At 39.1% G+C, this 24,809-nt stretch overlaps 1 protein-coding gene across 1 annotated transcript in view; it reads left to right on the top strand.

The window, feature by feature from the left end:
• Nucleotides 1-24,809, top strand: part of ITGA1 (integrin subunit alpha 1) — a 79,663-nt gene that overhangs the window by 38,088 nt on the left and 16,766 nt on the right. The window contains exons 7-20 of the mRNA XM_052776201.1: nt 3,540-3,688; nt 5,425-5,575; nt 7,174-7,339; nt 11,358-11,431; nt 13,268-13,412; nt 14,602-14,744; nt 17,587-17,730; nt 19,549-19,803; nt 20,229-20,359; nt 21,772-21,935; nt 22,127-22,263; nt 23,234-23,344; nt 23,905-23,990; nt 24,194-24,329. Coding sequence (XP_052632161.1) covers nt 3,540-3,688; nt 5,425-5,575; nt 7,174-7,339; nt 11,358-11,431; nt 13,268-13,412; nt 14,602-14,744; nt 17,587-17,730; nt 19,549-19,803; nt 20,229-20,359; nt 21,772-21,935; nt 22,127-22,263; nt 23,234-23,344; nt 23,905-23,990; nt 24,194-24,329 — 1,992 coding nt within the window. The remainder of the gene's footprint in view (nt 1-3,539; nt 3,689-5,424; nt 5,576-7,173; nt 7,340-11,357; nt 11,432-13,267; nt 13,413-14,601; nt 14,745-17,586; nt 17,731-19,548; nt 19,804-20,228; nt 20,360-21,771; nt 21,936-22,126; nt 22,264-23,233; nt 23,345-23,904; nt 23,991-24,193; nt 24,330-24,809) is intronic.

The raw sequence follows: 24,809 nt of genomic DNA, 5'->3' as shown, positions 1-24,809 counted from the left end.
CTAGCATATCATTTCCATGTACTGAATGGTTTTCCTTTCGTTTTGTTTTTGTTGTTGTGTTTTTCACCAGATGGATTAGCTTAATAATTTATTGGGAAAGCCGGAATGTACTTTCCAAATAAGGGGCTGTATTCACTTACAGAACAACAATAATTGTCCTCAGAAATGTTTTGTCCCAAGGTAGAACAGTCCTTCACTTGCCTATTCTCTCGTACAACACTTTTTCAAAGGCACTGGGGACAATTAAATAATTATTCCCTTGGGTAATATAAAAGCCATGGAATGCTAGGGAAGGGAACATAAACTTAGGAATTAAAAAGAGGTTCAGTAGATTATGGTCAGTAATGCTGGGAAAAATATTAGGTTTTCTGGAGCAGAGCAGAATGATGTCCTTCTGTGTAGTACTACTGCATTTTCCAGATGTAAATTAAACAAGCAATTCAAAACATACAACACCTGTAAGCACAATTCTTAGGGGCTTGCTGAAGTTATGCAATGTGAACAGGTTTATTGCCCCATAAAGGCACATTTGCATCATGTAGATGAGTCATTTACAGTTTTCCATTAGACTGAAAGGCTGCAAAAGCTCAAACCTTCATTGCTATCTAAGAATATAATTCTAATTTTACAAGGTGGACTTGATTCTGTCATCCTGTAGGAGACTGGAACATGAAGCCTAGTAGTATTTTGTCAGTTCTGGGAAGATTTTCGTTACCCTTTTTTTAGGAATGGCTCACCTTTGGTGCCATGAAATATGTAGAACATGATGATCAGTGTTTTCAAAGCTACTGCTAAGGAAGGGTCCCACCAAACAACTGTATCCCATAAGATAACCATATTCCCCCCTTCCTTCCTGATTTACAAGCTATGCAACACAGTGCAGTTTTCCAGACTCAGATGTTCTTCCCATTCACTTCCTCAGAAGGAAATACTCAAAATGTTTACTTGCTGTGATCATGGACAATGTTTCCTTTCAAATAGGAAATGATAGACCTCAATGTCAGCCTGTAATCTTTTTTAGGAAAAGGACAACACTAACATAGGTCTCTAGAATCATGACAGATTGTGTTGTGGTCTAACCCCAGCCAGCAACTAAGCACCACGCAGCTGCTCATTCACTTTCCCCCCGTCCAGTGGGATGGGGGCGAGAATCAGAAGAAAAAAGTAAAACTCGTGGGTTAACAACAGTTTAACAAAACAGAAAGGAAGAAACTAATAATGATAATAATAACAATAATAAAATGACAATAATAATAATAAAAGGATTGGAATATACAAAACAAGTGATGCACAATGCAATTGCTCACCACTTGCCGACCATTGCCCAGTTAGTTCCCGGGCAACGATCCCTCCCCAGCCAACTCACCCCAGTTTATATACTGGGCATGACACCACATGGTATGGAATATTCCTTTGGCCAGTTTGGGTCAGCTGCCGCAGCTGTGTCCCCTCTCAACTTCTTGTGCCCCTCCGGCCTTCTTGTTGGCTGGGCATGAGAAGCTGAAAAATCCTTGACTTAGTCTAAACCCTACTTAGCAACAACTGAAAACATCAGTACGTTATCAACATTCTTCTCATGCTAAATCCAAAACATAACACTGTACCGGCTACTAGGAAGAACATTAGCTCTATCCCAGCTAAAAACAGGCCTGACTGGCAGATACTTTTCACACTCGCAGCAGTCAACAGTTGATTTAATCCTTGGTACCAATAAAATCCACAAAGCTGCAGATAAGGAGCCCATGAATCCACAGAGGTGGGCTCCCTGGTATACGGTAGTCTCTGGCTACACTTGTGCATGGTTCTGGAACATTTAAGGCACTTCTCCGGCTCCAAAAGACCAAACATAATGAAAACCTCTTGTTTATCAACAATTAATGGCAGTCTTTTTAAATTACTAGTAGCATCCTGTTCAGATTATGCTGTATGTCACTTTAAATGCATGCTACAAAATAGTTGCCTTGGAGGGAACAGCTTAAAAATTCCATCTTCATCTTGGGGTTTAGTCGGTGCCGCATGACTGGTCTGAGCAGTAACACAATGTGTGCCCCAACCCCTTGTGTAAACACTGTGCAGGATTAATAGGCTGCTGCCCACAAGAACATGCAGCCTCTGGATGAGCTCACCTACAGGTGGAAGAGGGCACGCCTCCAAGAGAGAATTAGAATTTCTTAAAAGGGAGCAACTTGTCATAACTTTGAACTTACATCAGTTCTTCCAGATCTGATTGTAGTTTCAAAAGGATACAGAAATTAAGTGGGACAGATTTTGCTACCACATACCATTATAATTACAGTCCCATAATCATATGTAACTAGCTTTTCATAACGATTGTGGTATTGACGTTTAGTATCAAATATTCATCCAGCCCTAACCCTTCTAATACAAGCAAACAAATGTTGTGCAGAATCTGATAGGCTATGAAAGTACCTGAAAAACCACCTATAAAGCAATTGCAAAGTATATACTAAGCCATTTCTAAAATAATGTGATGGCATAAACATCCCAGAGGTCTTATTGATGTTCAGTACCTAAATGCTAGAGTGCTTTTAATAATAGATGAGTGAGACATAAATGCCACGTAATACTGCATTATCCTAAATAACACCTATAAATTGCCACATGTAACATAAAATTGAAATATGCTAATGGAACGTTGTGTGGATTCTTTCCAGTAAAAGCTGTCAGGAACCTGCCAAAACATTAAAACTGACAGAGATGAATGAGAGAAATTAATTATTATTTAAGAATATTGCTCGTCTTTTTATTCCACACTTGTTTTTGCAGCAGGTTCCCTCAGGCCTTTGTGGTTGGGTTCCAATCCCATGCGTTGATCTTTTGCACAAAGACTTGTCCTGCTGAGGTCATCTAGAGTCTTTCCATCCTCCTCCCCCATTCCAGAAGCCACCATTTTATTCATGTTGTCCCCTCTGGCACTTGTCAGGTGTCTTGCTTTGGCTTACCTCTTGCTGGCAGAATGGCCATGTCCTGGACTGCCCTGCTGTCTTCATCAAGATAAGGGTACTTCGGTCTTCCTCTCACCCTGAGAGCCTAAATTTGTCCTTGCAGTGCTGTTTCTAGGCTAGGTTTAGAGAAAATAAACTATCAGGTGTAGGAATATTATATATGGATGGAATGAAGAGAGTTGTGAGTGAACCGTGGCCTCGTATGCTATAAGGAAAACTATTTTGAGAAGTTGTGACTGGTGATTAGGGCATTGGTCTGCCTTGGCCTAGAGGAGAGTAAAGCTGCAGCACAGATTACCACAAGTCAGGAAGAGCGAGGAGTTGAGCTTGCTTTTGGCTTTGTTCCTATTTTTAATAAAAAAAATTTAGGAACTTCAAAATGTTTCATGAGATTGAGTGTCTTCTAGCTAGCCAGTCTTGCTCAAATGCTTATAGGTGTTTCATACTGAGGGAAACACACAAAGTTCAGTTGTTTTCCTGGCTGTAGGTACAGATGGGCATTTACCCCACTGCAGGAGACACAGATGTTTTCTTTAAGGGTAGTTGATTTTTAACATGAACTGTGTGTTTCAGGTTGGAATTGTTCAGTATGGACAGACTGTAGTCCATGAATTTTTCCTGAATACATACTTGACAACAGAAGATGTGATGGCTGCAGCCACAAGAATACACCAGCGGGGTGGCACACAAACTATGACAGCCCTGGGAATAGATACGGCAAGGTACACTCACAAAATATTGTCCTGCATGTGGTAGAAACAAACATAAACAGATATGGTTATGATTCTGATTTTATAAGTTAAAAATATGATGTGGCTGACATCTGACTTCATTTTAGCTAAGCAAACAAAATTTAGGAGGAGAGTGGATAAACAGACTCTGTCCAGCATCTAGACCAGTTGTGTATAGCACCCTGAAGAGGCAGCTGTCTCTTGAATGGAGGAAATAGGGAAAGAAAAGAGACATGAAGCAAGGTTGTAGTCCTAAACAAAGGGATGACAATCTTTGATGTCCACACAGAGCAGGTAGGAACTGTGCATGTAGAGGGATGAAGGAAATTAAGGTTTTCAGAAGAAACAGGAAAAAATAGAACTTTTTAATGTTAAATTGTCTCATTCTGAAGTTAGTATTATTATGGGTTTTGAGCCCACAGTTTTCAGAAAGCCTAGAAATTTTATGTCCAAAGACTTTGAAGCCTCTGGATCATTGGGAGTTAAAGATCTGTTGTAGCAATAGCATTATTTAGAAATGCTTACTTTATGAGAAAAATAAAATCTGACTTTCATAGAACAGACTCTCTCAGACACTTTCAAATCGTACAATGTTGTCCTGGTATCTTTTTTCTTTTCTACTTTTTTTTCTAGCATGACAGCATGATTTTATTCCATAGAAGATTGCATTTGCCCTTTACAAACAACCATTTTGTGAAATATGCAGCATCTTTCTGATTAACTATTTGATTATCTGACCAAAGTTTTGTTGATATGATGTCTTAAATCCAATGAAATTCTTACATATTGACTGATAGTGTTTTCCTTAGATACAAATAGAAGCTTGAAGGAGTCTGAACAAGTTCATGAAATCAGGGCCAGCTGAAAATTGCCAAATACTTAAAATCCACATGTGGTTCAGAAAGTCCCTGTTCACCACAAACTGCTGCAGGCTTGTATACAGAGAAACTATCAGCAAAAGTTTCCTCTGTTCTTGCAGTCTTCCTATCCACCCACTTTTGGTCATCATCAGCGGTAGATCTTAGCTTTCACTTGTGTGGCCAGTCTTAGAGTTCTGTGGTATTTTTGTAAGAAGAGGAATCCCTGCTTTGTTCCTTCTCCTCCAGAGCCCTGATCAAGCCTCCCCTTTTCTGGTCCCCTCCAGAGTCTGGGTGAGCAGCTGCCCAAAACCTCAGTGTCCATTTGCCCATCTGCATCTGTAGAATTCAACTGGTCACCCCCACCTGCCTCCAGTCACCTGCAACCTACTTCTGCCACATCCCCAACACCGAGTCTTACTGTAGATGTGCAGAGGTGTGGTGGTAGCTGAGTAAATACTTTGACCACTTGAAGTGCTGCAGTGGGGTGGAAATATGTGGGGTTTTTATACATGGGTTTCATGATGGAGGGTTGTTACTTGGGTCTTTTTTAAGGTGCCAAAAGCTGTTTTAATGTGCCAGAAGTTTATTTGGAGAGGGTAGGAATTTTTCACTATCCAGCATTGTATTTTCTGCTGTTGCTCTCAAATGAGTGAATAATGAATGAATGCTTGTTAAACTCTTTGGCTGTGAACTGGCATGTGAACATGCCAATTGTTGTTATTTGTATTTGCTCATGGTTAATATTAATCTCCTTTTCCTGCTTCTTAGTTAATATAAAGTCTTTGAGTTTATGGTTGACTATGCAAATATGATGCATGTGCTAAATGCTGACATTGCCTTTCTCCAAACGTTTTATGCTCCCTTTAGGAAAGAGGCTTTTACTGAGGCTCATGGTGCACGAAGAGGAGTACAGAAAGTAATGGTTATTGTGACTGATGGGGAATCACATGACAACTACAGATTAGAAGAAGTGATTGATAATTGTGAAGATGAAAACATTCAGAGATTTGCTATTGCTGTAAGTGAAATTTAATGGGAAAATTCAGAATCTTAAAAGCATGTTTCATCTTCCAAATGTAATTTCTGTTTAAAAAGTTCATGTCACAGAAACTTTACGGAAATATAGTCTTTTCAGAGAGGAAAAAAAGAAAGAAGCTGAAAAAAACATTAAAAATTTGCTTTCTGATTTTATAGCACGTAAGAAAAAGCAATCTATCCGTCTTCCTAGTGATGACAGGTGTGTGTGTGTGTGAAGAAAAAGGAGAAATAGTTTGAGGGGCAGTATAAAATCAAATGCTTTTTGTTAAGGGCAATATTGAACAGAGTGGATTAGTTCAAATCTTCTGAGCAATTTTGAGAGACACATTACCTACTTAAAAAAAAAAAAAAAGCAAATGTAAACCATCAACAAAAAACAGCTTTATTATGGCTGTTCTGTGTGCTGGCATTCTAAAGTCATTTTCATGCTAAGCAAGCTTTGTAGCTGAATGAGAGCATGAACATGATGGAGGTTAACCCATACTGAGAAATATGGAAACATTAATGATAGATTTAGTGTGAAATCTCCACTGTATTTGTGTATTCTATACTCAAATCATCTGTTTCCTACCATTAATTATGAAGGTACCTTGGATTGTTGCTTCTCTGTTCCTATCTTTCTTTGTTTTGGTACAATGAGGTGCTATGGAACCATACTTCAAGAAAGATGTTAGCTTTAATTTAAAGAAATACATAAAACAGAAGTTGAATCCAGCAGCACACAAATTTTCAGTGGTTTCCCTCATAAAGCTAGAGATTATTAAAGAAAAATTTGTCCTTGAAGCTGCAATATTTTTTAGCAATAAAATCCCTGTCTAGAACCAAAATTGAATTGCACCAGTGTCCAGGAATGCTGGAACATGGGAGTTTGTTTTTTATTTCCATCTCAAAGCAAGTTATGTGTATAGAGTGCTTTTTTTTCTGTGAAAAATACTTGTCAGTCTGCGAATTGGAGAAGTGAGTCATTTTGTTCTGAGACATGCTGAGTTTTTACAGCAGTGGTGTTAAAACTGCAAACCTAATCTAAAGTCGTCTGCTGTGATGGAGTTGTTAACACCTAATGCAAATATTATTCTTATATGTATTTATAGGGCAAATCTGCACACAAAAAAGAATTCTTTTATGCCTAATCAACTTATCATTAATTGCTTATATGCCATGTTATGAGGACAACTGGTGGTATTTATGCAGAAGCCAGTGCAATTGTGTATTCTGGTTTGGGGGCTGTTGTGTTGTTTTTTTCCTAAATTAAGGCCTACTTCAACAAATCGTAGAATCATAGATAGATCATTAGAATTTTGTGAAGAAGGGAAAAAAGGGACACATGAGGATAGCAGACATTACACCACAGTTTCTTTCTTTGCTCTTGTTGATATGTTCAGAAAAACAACTGAGCCCTCATATAGGTCTGCTCTCATTGGAAAAGAATGGTTTCAAATCAATTTGAGGGAGGTTTTAACAGAACAAATTAAGGTTAGATATGATTTCCGAATATTCTCTGACAACCTGCCTCAATGGTATCTTTTAAAACAGGTTATAAAATGTATCCTTGACTTCTTTTTCATTAATTCTCTTTAGATTCTTGGCAGCTACAGCAGAGGAAATTTAAGTACTGAGAAATTTGTAGAGGAAATAAAATCAATTGCCAGTAAGCCTACTGAAAAGCATTTCTTCAATGTCTCAGATGAATTAGCTCTTGTAACTATTGTTGAAGCACTTGGAGAGAGAATATTTGCCCTGGAAGGTATGACATTTAAAGTTTACTTCATGCCCGCAGTACGACTGAAGCAAATAGAAGACCACCTGCTTTTATCTTCCTTTGCAATGTATTGTGCTGCATAAAACATATTATGCAGGTATTTTTTTCATGCTGATCATAAAAATATTTTACAATAGACATCAAAAACATAGATAATAATGTGAAATGTATTCAGGTGGGTTAGAGCCTACGGAGACAATAGCCTAAAAGGGTAAATAACCATTAATCTTTTAGCTGGGGTAAACATGAAGTTGCCTTCCCTTAGGTAAAAATATCCTGATTACCCCATGATAATATATTTGTCTGCCTATATACCTTTAGGTTCTCTTTTGGGTTCATTATTAGTTACAGCATATTACTTTGCTATGCAAGTTAACATCGACTTGGTGTATAGAGTTGACAAGATACATTTTTCCTTTAGAAATATTCACGATACTCAGATTTTAGCACAGAAAAGTCATTCTCTCATAATGTCTGCTTACATTCCCCATCCAAATTAGGCAATGCTGTCCAAATCTCTGTTTCAAGCACACTACTGGTAACAGAAGACTCAGTTTATTAGTTATAAATTATACTGGCCAACTCTGAAGGGATTTGTGTCATACAAAGAAAACATCCATCTATTTTTTTCAACATCTCAACTTACCAAATAGCTGGAATAGTGTAGTCTACAGCTGAAACAAAAGACAATGTTGACTTGAATGTCAAGAAATAGTAGAAATATGGAGAGTATTTTAAAGTTTTTTAAATTGGAGCTATTTTTTCTCAGACATATATAGGGGGTTTTTTTAGTGTATCATTTACCTTGATCAAATATTACTATTTTCAGCAGATTATTACTAAATATTTTTTTCCAGTTTATATGTTCTCATCTTTTTACTTTCTGGAAGGTTTTGTTTCCTCACTTTTGAAACAGATTAGTTTGAGGAGAATTTAATCTCTCTAAAGCCCAAAGTTTAGCCTACTTAAACTCACTTAGTTCTTTAAAGTTCATTGAATAGGGGCCTCTTTTGTTAAGTCCCTGTTTACTAAGAATAATACACTTTTACTGGAAAAATAGTTGTTCAAACAAAAATTGAAAACTTAGTCTTCAATTTGTGCTCTGTACTTCTAGAAAAGTGAGAAAAATTGTCTTTCATTAATAGAATAAAATGTTAGTTACACCTATTAAATATAATGGATATAGAATAAAATGTTAATCAATTGCTAGTCATGACAACAGATGAAGGATATAAGACCTAAAGTGACTGAGTTTCTGGACATCTGTGTACTCAAATTCAAGGTTTCATGCCATAGCTCAACCCTTTGAACAACCAGATGCCACTGGAAGAGACAGTCTCATTTTGTCACACTCCACCTTGTCCCTTTTAGCAATGAGTAGCCATTAGGTAGTGCCTGTGTGCCACATGAAACCCCAGCCTCCAAATATTAAATTGTATAAATGTTATCTGTTTATATGGTAGTCAGCTCTTGAGATGACTAATCCTCCGCATCATGTCCTTCAGTATTGTGGTACTTTAAGCATATTGTACCTCTAAGTATCAACAAGTTGTGCAGTACTCATTGAATTCAGATTTAATTTTCTGCAAAAGGTGCAGTAACAAATATGTACTTCTTGGACATTATTACTTTTTATTTAACATAATCCAATTATAACCTGTTAGGATATTTGTGCCTTGATATATTTGCCTTATTTTCAATTTTTATTTTATATAGACTTGGCTGTATTACAAAAAATATATATTTTAAATGAAAAATGTGGAAAATTCTTTTCATCTACAGCATAAGAGACGAGCTAGATAATTTCGCCACACAGAAGGCTTCTTGAATTCCAGTAGGAAGTCAGAGATGTGCTAAGATTTCTGTGTAAGACACCTGTGATATGAGACATGAAATGTCACCTCCTCCACCTGTGAAAGTCCCAGAAATCACATAATCTGTCTGCAAGGGAATCAGCATAGAAAATTAAAATGGAATCTTAGCTTTTTGTAAAAACATAGCAAAGTTGGGTTGCTCCAATGGATCGAGCTAGAAGATGCTGACTAAATCAGTTTCTCTTGATTCTTCAGGGATGGTTTCCTGTCCCCTCCCAAAGCATTTCAGAAGTTATTCTAGATTTGCAACTGTGTCCATGGATGCATTTTTGTGGCGGCAGTGAAAAACAGATTAATTCTGTCCCACCCAGCTTTCTGGTGACAGTCCAGCTTATTGGATATGTGCAATGTGGATTCACTCCATACATTGTAGCTGAATTAACTTCTGTGCATAACATGGAGGTCACAGGAACATTGATTCTTGGAATTCGGTATCTGAATCTGTTTAAATTCTCAATCTAAATAGCCTCTTGCTAGTATAGTAGTACATTTGATCTTTTTCCTTGGATTTGTTGTTTTCTTTTTGGTTTTGGCCTTTGAAAATGCAAAGGAAAATTGAGAGAGAGTTGAAAAATCAAATCCAACAAAAACCCATACTTGACAGCCAGTGGATTTTTACACATAATCTTTTTCATATTCCTCTGTGTCTCAGGGCATGGACTTCTGGTTTTAACAGCAATTTTATGTTTTATCCAACCCGTAGGCAGGCACAAATGTTTTTTCACAAAAAATCCTTTGTAGGATGCCTGGCAGCTTGAAACTCAATGGAAAGTTAGACTGAGGGCTGTTATCTAAGCAGCATTCAGAGCTGCACACACCAATAGTACTGGCATTGTCCTCTGCCTCAGACTGTGAAAGTCCCGTCTTTCTCAGCTCATTAAAGAACATCCTTTACTGCATGAAAATATTGTTTATCAGCAAATGTGCAACTTAAGAGTTTTATGCTTAAAAAGGACTTTTTCAGACTTAGCAAAGCAGCTACATCTTGTGAAATATGGTGGCCTATGTTTGTGTGCCAAACATTTTGTGTTTGAGATCATGTCTCCTTCTTATGACTGGCTATAAATCCCCCAAATTAGCAAAGACTTTATGTCCCAGGGAGCAACCTCTGTGGTTTAGTTGCTGAGCATCAGAAGTTCAGTATTATTTAATAGTCCAGCTGCCTGAAATTCATGCAGCCATGGCTTACTATGCCTCGGTTTCATTCACACAGTTGGAGGTTCGCCTCAGCACTCAGCTGGTAGCAAATCGTGAACTCTTCCTGGAGAAGCATCAGAGCAGATTTCATAGTTCCCCTCTGCTGCCCGTTACCTTATCTCTCTCTCAAGGAGGAATCAATATGTAGACTACAGTTATCTTACTTGGCCACTTAAGGTGGCAAATAGTCCTTGAGTATTGCTTTTAAGTAGAGGAAGAGACAGGCCTTTCTCTTTTCTGATGATATTTCAAGAGTACCTGGGAGCAAAGCAGTCCATCAGAGTTAAGTAACTAGCGTATGACTACCTGACAAGATACGGAAACTAGTACTAAATCACCTGAACCTTTTTTATTCAAATTCACTTAAGAGAATCAGGAAGATTTTCATGTAACTTTCTGGGCAGATTATAGTTCCCAAGCCCTTCCCTGAGGCTTATGAATCTTGGACAGCTGAGATTTTCCTATGTTGTTTTTCACAAAGGTTCATACAAACATGAAGTGTTTTTCATGTAAAGTTCCTCCAGCTTCTACGAATTTTTAGTTGCTTGAATACAAGGCCGGGGTTACATGGCTGGTGTTTTATTGTTCACTTAGCTCAAGTGCAAAATGGCTTAACCATATTAATCAAACATTCCAAACATATTTACCATCAGCCTGAGGTCAAATCTGGTCAGCTTTAGCCCAGAAATATTTGTTGGACAAGTTCTGAGACATGACCCTAAAATGGAAACTCTTGTACTTAATGGTAGCATTTAACACAGATCGTAATTTCTGTGTTTATAACAAAAATCTATGGCAAACTATATTCACTGAGTATTCTAGTTAATTATGCTATCCTTTACTATCATATGAGCATTTTCATTACACTATTTAGATACGTTTTCAGTTTGAAACTAATTTATTTTTGGAACTTAATTTTTTCTGTTTAATAGCAACAACAGACCAGCAGGCCGCCTCATTTGAAATGGAAATGTCTCAAGCTGGTTTCAGTGCTCATTATTCTCAGGTAAACAAAATGTTTGAAAATAGAAGTTCTTTTTCAAAGTAAATTTTTGTTGTTGATGGCATGAATTTGGAATGAGTGTTTCAGAATTCTTTGTATGGTCCTGTTTGCTGTTGAAAGTTTTGGAGTTTCCTGTAATTCAGTTATATTTTTGTAAAATATATGTAAAGAATGATTATAAACAATGAAAGCTTAAGATTGTAAGTGCCTCCTTCACATGAACTCTAAATTTAATGCTCCCATAGCACTTTCTATCAGGAGAATAGTCTATAACACATTAAGAAAGAGAAAGACTTTTTACCAGGGTCTATAGTGACAGGACAAGGGGCAACAGTTTTAAACTGAAAAAGGGTAGGTTTAGATTGGATATAAGGAAGGAGTTTTTTATGATGAGAGTGGTGAGACACTGGAAGATGTTGCCCAGAGAGGCTGTGGATGCCCCATCCCTGGAAGTGTTTGAAGTCAGGTTGGACGGGACTTTGAGCAATCTGGTCTAGTGGAAGGTGTCCCTGCCCATGGCAGGGGCATTGGACTAGATGATCTTTAAAGGTCTTTTCCAACCCAAACCATTCTATGATTCTATGAACTATAAAACTGTTGTCTCTAAATATTAATGTATAAACTGATACTGTGCTGTATTGGTGAAAATGAGACAGAAGATATATAAAAAGGATATTTTTGTCATGGATATGATCTGCGTTGTTAGTAGCACAACATATTCTTAGTTCTGTTAACACACTGAATACCTCAGTTCTCAGGGGGTAAATTTATATTAAATTGGGATCCCTGTGTATTTGTATTAGCAGAAAATCACTCCCTGAGTATTGTATCTATTCTTGAAAAATCAAAATGTATCCATTGTGATGATCTGCTCAGTGTACACGAATGAAATTAAAATTTAACATGAGATCAAAAGAACTGGGAAGAGTTAAGCTTTAAAGATACAAAAAAGTAGCAACAGTGGAAACAAGCACAACAGAAGAGTAGCTGAACAAACACCAAGCAATCCAAGAAGAACTGACATACATAGGAATACCTTCAACATGGCTTTATATACAGCTCAGTGTATCACTAGTAAAAAAGAGAATAAAAGACCTTCAGTATGATTTAACATAAATACTTTATTGCAGAAGTACTCTCCGTTCTTTTTCACACTCTGCACTACATTACACGTGATGCTTCAGATGCTGTATCATACCTTAGAAACAAATATTATCCTGCTAGGGAGCGTGATGATTATTTATAAGATTACCTATTTGGTAGAGCATATTCTTGAAGTTCACAAACAACTGACCTGCTATTATCAGAATCTCATTTCAGAAGTGGGTCTTGGTGCATTGACAGACTCAGGGTCTGTGGTGTCTGTCTTACCTAGAAGGCTGCATTCATGCCTTTAGGCAAGAAAGGTCAGCAAACCATTTCTCATTGACAAAAGGTTCTTGCACAATATACAAGACTCAGATTCAACAGAGAAAGGTTCAAGTTTCTGAAACTTTGTCTGGGAAATGCATTTGAGTGTTGTATTTTCTGATTAGCTTTGTGAAATCCCTTTTGTCTTTCTATTTGGCCTGGAGTGGTGGGTTGAAGTTGTAGGAGCTGTGTTTTACTCTGCTGCTTTTCCTCTTTTTTTTTAATGCCCCCACCCAATTTTTTTTTTAAGTCGAGTGCATTTTTAACAAAAAGTGGCAGACATAGTATGATTGTAGGGGCCACACTATAATAGGAAAAGCAGGGCTGAATACTAAGTATACAGAAAGCATTACCCAGATGTACCATGATCAATGAACATCTAAAGATGATTCACATAGAAAACAGGCTTTTTTTTTTTCTCTGCATAAGGATTGGATCATGCTTGGAGCAGTTGGAGCATTTGACTGGAATGGCACAGTGCTCATGGTGAAGGACACTGGGTTTTCAATGCCAACTAATGACACTTTTCATGACAGGCTTTCAGAAAAAAATGAACCCCTGGCAGCCTATCTAGGTAAGAGAAATAGCCTATCTTAGAACACTTTTTGACAAATGCTACAAGACCTCTCTCAAATCTCATTCACAGAGAGTATCTTACAGAATATTATCTTATGTTCTAGGAGCCTGGGAAAATTTATAATGTATGGACATGTCTACTGTATGATTTTCTTGTTTTTTTAAAAAAAAACAGTTACCACTTCTACAATCAAAAAACTAGTCCAAACACTTACAGAGCTAAGTATCTCTAGACTTTCCCCAATAGACATGTCTAATCTGTTCAGAGAAGATTTCACAGATTCCTCTAGTATTTTTAACAAGCTTTTCTATGCCTTGATAGTTAAAAAGTTTTATCCAATATTCAGCCTAAATCTTTGCTTAAAATTAAGCTGATTTCTGTCACTCAATGGACAAGAACAACAGTTTATCACTATCTTTTTTATAATAATGTTTTGCATATTGACAGGCTATTGTTTTCCTCTCAGCCTTTACTACCAAAAAGCATCAGCGGCCTTGTTCTCCCCTCTGGGTCTTGCTTTCTACACCTCACAGTTCAGTTTGCTCTGTTATCTCATTTAAGCCATATTTTCACTGATGAAGAGTCAACACTAGAATAATTTCTTTTTTTTACCCTAAATACACTGTCTTCTTTGCATAATGCCATTATCTATTTTTTATATATCTCAAATTTAGTAAAGTCATTTTAAATTTAGATTCTATCCTCCATAATACTTGCAAGCCACAGCTCTGATTTGTCTGCAAATTTTTTAAGTCTTCCTTCACCCAAGTTGTTAAATGGTTGTTAATATTAAACAGAGCTATGTTCAAAATGCTCCCAGAATCACATTTGGAAGACTCTATCAGTTTGACAGTGAACTGGTAACAACTGTTCTTTGAAAGTAGCTTTTCAACCAACTAACTATTCACGAGTTATTTCATCAATACCACCATATTCTTATACCATGTGAGAATGGCACAGTGAACATGACTCATCAGCCTGTGAACAGGTTTAACACAGTGGTGTTCATGGCTCTGAGGCGGTAGGCAAATACACATCCAGCCCTTTTAACTAACTCTGCTATTATTCTCTAGCATAAGTAGGGCTAAACATCTAATTGTAGAATAAGCCTTAAAAAGGCTCTGAATTGCAGCAGCTATTTTTGATGTATTGTGTACTGCATCTTGACTTCTTTTCTGCTTCCTAGGATACACTGTGAATTCAGCATTGACACCTGGAGGTGTACTGTACATAGCAGGACAGCCACGATACAATCACACTGGCCAAGTTATCATTTATAAAATGGAAGGAAAAGAGGTACAAGTGCTTCAGAGGTTAAATGGAGAACAAGTAAGTATGCATTCATGATTAACATATGAGAGGAATATGGCATGAGAAATAGAAATAATGATTTCAAATGAGAACTCTGCATCAGAAGAGCAAATGAAACCAGGAGTCGTAAGCAAGATCAGAAGGAAAGGTTAGGTAGATGCTCTGGTATAGTAAGTAATGGAAAGTGGACTCTACAGTAGTCAGAGACCCTTGGAAGTTTTCTCTTTGAGGGTTAACCTTCACCAGTGTCAAAGTGGTTGTAGCCACCTCTGTACTTGAAATTTTCACTGTCTGCTGAGTGGAAGGGGTGTGTCACTGACAGGAAACAGGTGCGACAAGGATGGTTCTGTGTGAGAGCATCAGCTGGGATAGCATGAAATATTGAATAGCTGCTTGTTATATGGAGTAGCAGCTCACTGAGAGCTGTTCCTGCAGGAAAAACCCAACATGTAATCACATAATTAAAGATAGTAATGTAATATTATGGACATGAGGGTTGAAAGACCTGCCTACTCGGGTCTCCCCAGGCTGCAGTACAAGCTTCTTTCAGGAGAATTCAGGTTACCTAATTTTTCACTTATAGCTGATGTCTGCAACTCAGCTAATCAATCAATCCTTTAGAGTCAATGAAGGAAAGTAGGCATTTTTAAGGTTTGAGGGATCTGGTCTACTTGAAGCATCTTCTGGGAGATGAGGTGCATCTTGCACTAGAAGAGACTGCTTCTCATGTTGAGTGTAAAGGAAATGCAGGGTGCCTACCTTAGCTGTGAAGTGAATGTAATCAGATAAATCCAACACCTTGTACCCAGCCCATGAATGTATCTAGTTCTTTGTGTAGATCTTGTTCCTCTGCATTTAGCAGCAACTTGGGAATTTTGGAGACTGCCTGCACTGTGTTGTCTCGGAGCTTTTGTCCACCATCCTACCTTTTTCCCCTGGCAAGCCTAAAACCATTGATTTTGCTCCTTCTATGTGTTATAGAATCATAGAATCATAGAATCATTTGGGTTGGAAAAGACCTTCAAGATCATTGAGTCCAACCATTAACCATGCCTCCTAAACCATGCCCTGGAGTACCCTGTCCACTCGCTTTTTGAATATCTCCAGGGATGGTGACTCAACCACTTCCCTGGGCAGCCCATTCCAATGTTTGACAACCCTCTCAGTAAAAAAAGTTTTCCTAATATCTAACCTAAATCTCCCTTGCCTCAACTTGAGGCCATTTCCTCTCGTCCTATCTCCAGCCACCTGACAGAAGAGACCAACACCCACCTCACTACAACCCCCTTTCAGGTAGTTGTAGAGAGCGATAAGGTCTCCCCTCAGCCTCCTCTTTCTAGACTGAACAGCCCCAGCTCCCTCAGCCGCTCCTCATAAGACTTGTGCTCCAGGCCCCTCACCAACTTGGTTGCTCTCCCCTGGACACGCTCTAGCAGCTCAATGTCTTTCCTGTAGTGAGGGGCCCAAAACTGAACACAGTACTTGAGGTGCGGCCTCACCAGTGCCGAGTACAGGGGAACAACCACCTCCCTGCTCCTGCTGGCCACGCTGTTCCTGATACAGGCCAGGATGCCGATGGCCTTCTTGGCCACCTGGGCACACTGCTGGCTCATATTAAGCCGGCTGTCAACCAGCACCCCCAGGTCTTTCTCTGCCGGGCAGCTTTCCAGCCTCTCTTCCCCAAGCCTGTAGCGCTGCATGGGGTTGCCGTGACTGAAGTGCAGGACCCAGCACATGGCCTTGTTGAACTTCATACGATTGGCCTCAGCCCATCGATCCAGCCTGTCCAGATCTCTTTGTAGAGCCTCCCTACCCTCAAGCAGATCGACCCTGCCTCCCAACTTGGTGTCGTCTGCAAACTTGCTGAGGGTGCACTCAATCCCCTCATCCAAATCATCAATAAAGATATTAAACAGAACAGGGCCCAACACTGAGCCCTGGGGAACACCACTTGTGACCTGCCGCCAACTGGATTTCACCCCATTCACCACAACCCTCTGGGCTCGGCCATCCAGCCAGTTTTTCACCCAGTGAATAGTGCACTTATCCAGGCCACGAGACGCCAGCTTCTCAAGGAGTATGCCATGAGAGATAGTGTCAAAGGCCTTGCTGAAGTCTAGGAAAATAACATCGACAGCCTTTCCCTCATCCACTAGGCGGGTCACCTGGTCATAGAAGGAGATCAGGTTGGTCAAGCAGGACCTGCCTTTCATAAACCCATGCTGACTGGGCCTGATCCCCCTCTTATCCTGGAGTTGCCATGTGAGTGCTTTCAAGACAAACCGTTCCATTATCTTCCCCGGTACCGAGGTCAGGCTGACAGGCCTGTAGTTCCCCGGATCCTCTCTCCGACCCTTCTTATAAATGGGAGTCACATTGGCAACCCTCCAGTCCTCTGGGACCTCCCCTGTTGACCAGGAACGCTGATAGATGATAGAGAGTGGCTTGGCAAGGACCTCTGCCAGCTCCCTCAGTACTCTTGGATGGATCCCATCAGGTCCCATAGATTTGTTGGGACTGAAGAAAAAACTAGCTTCCCCAAGACACTTCTATTCAAATGCTCTCTTAAGAGGTCCTACTCCCCTTAGCAGGTAGAAGGCACTGTTTGTACCTTTCAAACTCAGGAGAGCTGAAAGTTGAATGGACCATTCTTAAATAAAAAAATCTGACAACAAACCCTAAAACAGCAAGTTTCAAAGGCAAACAGACCAAAAAGATCTTCTAGGTACCAAAGAAAATTTCTGCCTAATGGTTAACATTTAGGATTGTTGTAAGCAACCGTGAAACAGGTCTCTGCATTCGAAATGTTGCATGATGTTGCTGACTCTGTCTCTGATTTATACCTTCTGTTTTCCTGCAGATTGGGTCATACTTTGGGGGTGTTATTGCCACAATTGACATCAACAGGGACTCATTTACAGATCTCCTTCTTGTTGGAGCTCCTATGTATATGGGAACTGAAAAAGAGGAGCAAGGGAAAGTATATGTTTATGGTCTGAACAAGGTAAGGATGATGCTTATTGTGACCAGGAACAGAACATGCTCCTTACTGTATTCATATCCTGATTTTAAAGAAATATGATAATTTGAGTGGGGGGAAGATGGCCTGTTGAAAACAGAGAAACATGATTTTGACAACTGAGAGTATAATATAGATTATTTTTGAAAACTTTCTTCTCAAACTCTTGTTTTCTCAGTTTTTTTTCTAATGGAGTTGTGGTGTGTTGACCCTGGCTGGACCCCAGGTGCCCAGCAAAGCCGCTTTATCACTCCTTCCCTCAGCTGGACAGGGAAGAGAAAATACAACAAAAGGCTCGTGGGTGGAGATAAGGACAGGGAGAGATCACTCATCAGTTACCATCACAAGCAAAACAGGCTTGACTTACGGAAAATTAATTTAATTTATTACCGATCCAATCAGAGTAGGGTAATGAGAAATAAAACCAAATCTTAAAAACACCTTCCCTCCACCCCTCCCTTCTTCCCAGGCTCAATTTCACTCCTGAATTCTCTACCTCCTCCCTGCAGCGGTACAGGGGGACGCAGAATGGGGGCTGGGGTCAGTTCATCACACGTTGTCTCTGCCGCTCCTTCCTCCTCAGGGGGAGGACTCCTCACACTCTTCCCCTGCTCCAGCGTGGGGTCCCTCCCACGGGAGACAGTCCTTCACGAACTGCTCCAGCATGGGTCCCTTCCACAGGCTGCAGTCCCTCAGGCATAGAGTGCTCCAGCGTGGGTCCCCCATGGGGTCACAAGTCCTGCCAGAAAACCTGCTCCAGCGTGGGCTCCTCTCTTCACGGGTCCACAGGTCCTGCCAGGACCCTGCTCCAGCGCAGGCTTCCCACGGGGTCACAGCCTCCTTCGGGCATCCACCTGCTCTGGCGTGGGGTTCTCCACGGGCTGCAGGTGGATATCTGCTCCACCGTGGACCTCCCTGGGCTGCAGGGGGACAGCCTGCCTCACCATGGTCTTCCCCACAGGCTGCAGGGGAATCTCTGCTCTGGCGCCTGGAGCATTTCCTCCCCCTTCTTCTTCACTGACCTGGGGGTCTGCAGGGTCATTCTTTTACATGTTCTCACTCCTCTCTCCAGCTGCAGTTTCTGTTCCGCAGCAACATTTTACCTTCTTAAATCTGTTATCCCAGAGGCACTACCACTGTCGCTGATGGGCTCAGCCTTGGCCAGCAGCGGGTCCCTCTTGGAGCCGGCTGGTATTGGCTCTGTCGGACACAGGGGAAGCTTCCAGCAGCTTCTCACAGAAGCCACCTCTGTAGTGCCCCCCTTCTACCAAAACCTTGCCACACAGACCCAGTACAGGAGTATATTATATAGATAAGTACTATATCCTGTCAGCTACAATATGGCATAGATGCAAATTCATAGGATTAATTTTCTGTCACATCTTCTTTTTGCTTTCATGGATTAGGGAACAGTAGGGCTCATCCATCCTAAAAGTGTGTGCTCCAATATCCTTGTGACTTGCTTACCAACTTAGAGCTAAACCCCGTACATCCAACAGCTTTTAAACATCGAAATACTGTTATGATACTGTACTTTCCTGTGAACCTCTAACTTCAAGAAATATACAGAAGCATCTAGATGTAGAAGGAGAGGGAGCAAGAATGTCTTTCCGACCCACTGCTCAGAAAGAACATTTATTATAGTTACAGAATCACAGTTTCTACAGTGCAGTCAATGACTAGGAATAGGATGTAATTGTTTAATTTAATTCATCGGTTTGTCTTCTGGACAGGAGCTCTTAAAAGCCTGCATTGCTAAAATGATGATGGAAATCCACAAACTCTAAATCTGTTCTTTCACAGACGAAGTTTGAATATCAGATGAGTCTTGAACCTTTAAAGCAAACATGCTGTTCGCCGTTAAAACAGGACACCTGCAAAGTTCTTAAGAATGAGCCTTGCGGTGCACGCTTTGGGACTGCAATTGCTGCAGTGAGGGATCTCAACCTTGATGGATATAATGACATTGTAATAGGTTCTCCCCTAGAGGATGATCATCGGGGAGCTGTTTATATTTATCATGGCCATGGCAACACAATCAGTAAAAAATATTCACAGGTATGAATTAAAACTTTACAGATTGGCAGCTGCTGTAAGTGTATGTAGTACAAATCCTGTTTTCCCATATCTTCCCAACGTAGTATCAAACTGTGACTTGACCTGTCATGACAGCTTCTTTAAAATGCTCTTACTTTTGAACTCATACTGATTTAACCAAATTTGACTCTAATATTGTTAGAAAATATATTTGCATCTTTTTATTAGAAACCTTCTGACATGTTCTGTACAGTCAGAAAAGTAGATATTTTGCAATTCTGAAAATTTGTAGTGTGTTCATCACCATGGTAATCATTTTAGGAATATTGTAATGAAAATTTAATATATTTAAAGAGTCTTAAAAGCCATCTAACTGCCAACAAATACATCTTGAGTGTTGTTATCTTTCAATATGCACTGCATAAACCTCTTAATCCTTTTCACAGCGTATTGCATCAGGTGGAGATGGGGAAAAAGTGAAATTTTTTGGCCAGTCTGTGCATGGAGAGATGGATTTAAACGATGACGGGCTGATCGATGTCACCATTGGAGGCCTTGGTGGGGCTGCCCTCTTCTGGTACGGATACTCACAGCAGCTGTCTGGCCAGAAAATAACCATTTGTCTCGGGATACCGGTGTAACTTGCATGTACTACTGTTTGGACGGTTGTGAGGATACTGTTTTCATCTCATGCTTTGACACTGGCTGTGAATCTTCATATTTTCATGTCTTTCTGGAGGAACCAATATAAGACTTAATGGATAAGAGTAATAAATATAGGAATGTTTTACAAACCTTGTTAGCCTAGTATGAAGACCTTGTCCTTCTCGACCATATTCAAAATAGAAACTGATTCCACTTGTGGTAGTGGATAAAATAGAAAAAACCCTTAAGTGTTCTCTTTTTCACACTATATTGCATATTATCTTATTAGCAATATCAAGGACAGGTTCAAATATAAAGGGGTCACTAAGAAAACTCATCTGACTTCCTAATAAGAAATGTCTAGTTTGACTCCCTGCTGAAAATATTGGAAAAATTTAACTAAACTTTCTGATTAACAGTGAATTAATTTTCTTTACAAAAGAGCATGATTCAGATGACATAATGAACAATATACTTTTTAAGGGAGAAGAGAAAAATACCAGTAAGAAAAATAAACAAGGTAACATGTAATCCCTCATTTCCAAAGCACACAAACTATTTCTCTCTGGTAAGGCAATTGCTAAGCCAGCTCCTTGCTTTCCCTGTCCTGCTGTTCCACCTAACTCACCTGTTAGGTGTTCAAGTTTGTCAGGTCTCGCTACCATCCTCAAGCTGCGAGCTTCTCCTCACCTTCATCTGGTAGTTTGTCTTTATAAAAGTTCCACGTGTGAATGCAGTGAGATGCCCCTTCACTGCATTTAGATCACAAACGTGAAGAAGGGTATTTTGCCACCTGAATTTTCTGCTGGTTTAGTATGCTGGGATACTCTGTCTCAAGGCCAAAAGGGAGCTGAGCCAGCATAAAGGGAGAGGCAGGAATGCATTGCAGGGACAGAGGCAAAGGGGAATTAAAGTGAAGCAAATTGGTAGTGAATCTCAGCCTGTTTATCTACCCACAGCCTAAGAGGTGGCACACTACCCTCCAGCTTATGTATAGTAATATGTTCATCTGTGGATACCCTTGAGGATGGGTCTCAGCCTTCAGTCTCTTTTAAAATTGAACTGGCTCTATAGAGTTGCTTAAATGCTTTTGAGAATATTTCCTTCCATCTGATACCTGTTCTGAAACAAGTACAGCACTGTGGAAAAACCCTGTGGCCATTTTCTCTGTAATTTGTTGTTTACTGGTACTATATAGAGAGTGTATAGTTAATTACTTGTCTAGACCATCACATATGAGTATTTTAATATTGAATGTTGCACTATTTGTAGGTTCATTCTTAAGTTAAAAAAAGTTGCTGCTATTATTTTCAGGGCACTTTCTCTCCTTGTGTTTTTGTTAAGGTCTCGTGATGTGGCTGAAGTAAATGTTTCCATGCAATTTACGCCCAAAAGCATCAATATCCAACAACAAAATTGTCAGATAAATAAAAGAAAAACAATATGCATAAATGCCACAATTTGTTTTAAGACCAGACTAAAGTCGAAGGAAGATACATTTGAATCCAGTAAGTAGATAAGCACTAAGCTATGGAATCTTTACGCCCTAAAACTGCTATGCTCTCATTTGTTTATTTCTCAAAAAATGGAACATAATTCTTCTAAATTCACTATTCAAAGAGCGTTTAAGATACTTTGGGAAAAACAGAATGTGTAGAGGCAATTTGGTTGATAATATTGATCTCAACTTCCTTTGCAGGTCTGCAGTATTGGATTACTCTCGACTCACAAAGACAAATGTCTCGAAGTTTGTTCACAGAAAGCCATGAGAGGAAGATGCAAAAAAATATAACTATCAAAGGGTCAGAATGTATTAAACATAACTTCTACATGTTGGCAAGTAAATCATTTAAAGTGTTTTTCTCATGCTGACATTATAATAACCCAGATGTATTCCATTAATTGTAAATTGGGCAACAAAATCTGTATCCAGAATTAATCTTAAGAAGTGTACCTAAAAATTGTTTACTACTTAGGATTTATGTATTTGTATATGTATACAGATACAAGCTATTTACTTATATGTACAGTCTACTTACCTTTGTCTCTTTGTGTCTGTCTTAAGAAAGAGCATAAAACACTTAGTGGAACCAACCAGCTATCATGGTTAGTAGTTTAGGTGCATTCAAAACTCAGCAGGAGCATGTGAGCTAGAAGTGTAGTTTGCATATTGGTGCCATTCCTCCTGCTAAAATGTAGTAAAAAACCTTACAGATTATGTTTTGGATAGAGAATACTTATTCACTGCAAAACAGAAATCTAACTAGCAGCTGTGAGCATGAAGTTGCCCAGATTGTAACTAATGTGCAGAGTGACTGAAGATAAGCCACCCACATTTAAAATATTTAGTAACTACACAGTTGTATCATAATTCAAAACTAATGATAAATGATGCCCTGAATTTGCTTAAATTTACAATACATCTCCTAACAGCAGGCCTCAGGTTGACGTCATACAAGGTGATACTGCTGTTGTTCATCTTACTGATCTTTAAGCACAACTAAAAGAGGAAAGTCTATGAGTGGACTATTCTGAGACATTCTTAAATGCAACTGTGTTGGATATGCTCAGGCTACGTGATGTTTTTATGATGAGATACACAAAAACATTAGTACCTATTTATAAGGATTGGCTTGCACATTAAATGCTTTATCATCAATTGCAAGCATTCAAATGCTTCTCTAGCAAGGATGGTGACAGAGTGACTGAAAAATAATTTACCTCAGCATTGTTTGGGTTTTTCTAACCTCCTTAGATATTAAAGTGAATGTCCATAACAGCAATTTTTTCTTTCTTTATGTTCTAGGATAAGCCTGACTTTCAGGACTCTGTAAAGGTTTTGCTGGAGTTCAATTTTTCTGATCCAGAGAGTGGACCTGTTCTTGATAGCAACCTGCCAAATTCAGTATCTGAATATGTAAGTCAGCAAGATTCTGTATTAATAACCAAAGCATTTAAGGTAAAATTCATAGCCCACACAAGAGCTGAAAATATTGTCCACAAATTGGCTAAAGAGGGAGGGTTGTTGAGTGTGTTGAGAAGATGTTTCCTCTAAACAAGTCTTCAGGAGTGAAAAGCTTGATCCAATATGCTTGGGTACCAGCCTGGGGTTTTAAAGCTTTCCAGAGTTAACTGAAGATAGAAGAGAGTACAAGCAATTTTATTGTCGTTTTTTACATAGATAGAGCAGGGGGATGTTAGTCATTTAGTCTGATGGTGCTTGGCATCATTCATACTTCTCCTATTGCCTCTTTTTCTAGTCTAGATGAATCACTCAGGAGGGAATGAGTAGAAAGCTTATGTTTCCTCTGTGCATTTTACAGGATATTGGCATGTTTAACTGATTAATATTAGGGAAGACTTCTTTGATTGTCAAAGAGAAGACCTTATATAAAATTAGATAATGGATTAAAATGCAAGTATTTAATTTTAATAATAAATGTAATAAAATTGAGAATAAAAATACTATTGTTGCAGATTCCTTTCACAAAAGATTGTGGAGCCAAAAATAAATGCATTTCAGATCTTGTTCTGAATGTAAAAGCAAGCATAGCTGGAGACAGGTAACTACACTGGGTTTATTGTATCACTTGATATCTATACAAAATTTCTATGTAAATTATAAATTCTGTAGTCTAATAAGATAATGCTGTGGCATAATTTCCAAATCAGAAACAATATAGTCTGGACACTGAAAGAAGTTCCTCTTTATGTTAAAAACAGATTCAAAAGTTAAGGTGTCCAACATTTTTACTTTATTTTACAGCTCTTCTCCATTCCTTGTAAAGTCACGCAATGATAAGTTCACCATCCAGCTCTCTGTGAAGAACAAAAAAGACAGTGCCTATAATACCAGGGTTTTGGTTCAATATTCTCCAAATATTATTTTTGCTGGCATTGAGGTAGGAATTTTTCACATTATCCCATTTATCATAACCTACATTGCTAGAGAGATCTGAGGAAGCCTTTTTATTAAGCCTGAATTTCACTGCTCTGGCATCATCTCATTTGATTGGAAGAGATTCCCTGGGAGTGCTATCCTCGCTTTTCCCACTAAAAGACTGTATTTATTTTGACCTGAGTGGACTCTTGCCTAGCCTCCATTAACTACAGACACAAGTTTCACAGTGACACTTAGACAGTAAGTGCCTGCATCTTAGATCAACGTCAGCACCATGAATCATCTGTACATCTGTAGAGCCAGAAATGCCTCATTACTCATCAGTACAGCTCCTGAGCCTGTAGAATTCTCCCTTTGCACGTGTATAGAAAAAGCACTGTCTTGGTAGGGCAGCATAGATGGGTGCCTGCCTCATCCCTACCTCAGATAGCATTTCTAAAGTAGCTGTTTTTCTGCCTGCCTTGGCAGATGTACTACGAAT

Source organism: Harpia harpyja, chromosome Z (genome assembly GCF_026419915.1).
Source record: "Harpia harpyja isolate bHarHar1 chromosome Z, bHarHar1 primary haplotype, whole genome shotgun sequence".
In the NCBI taxonomy this organism is placed as follows: Eukaryota; Metazoa; Chordata; class Aves; order Accipitriformes; family Accipitridae; genus Harpia; species Harpia harpyja.
Note: the sequence above shows the minus strand (reverse complement) of the source record. Positions and strands in the feature narration are given on the sequence as shown.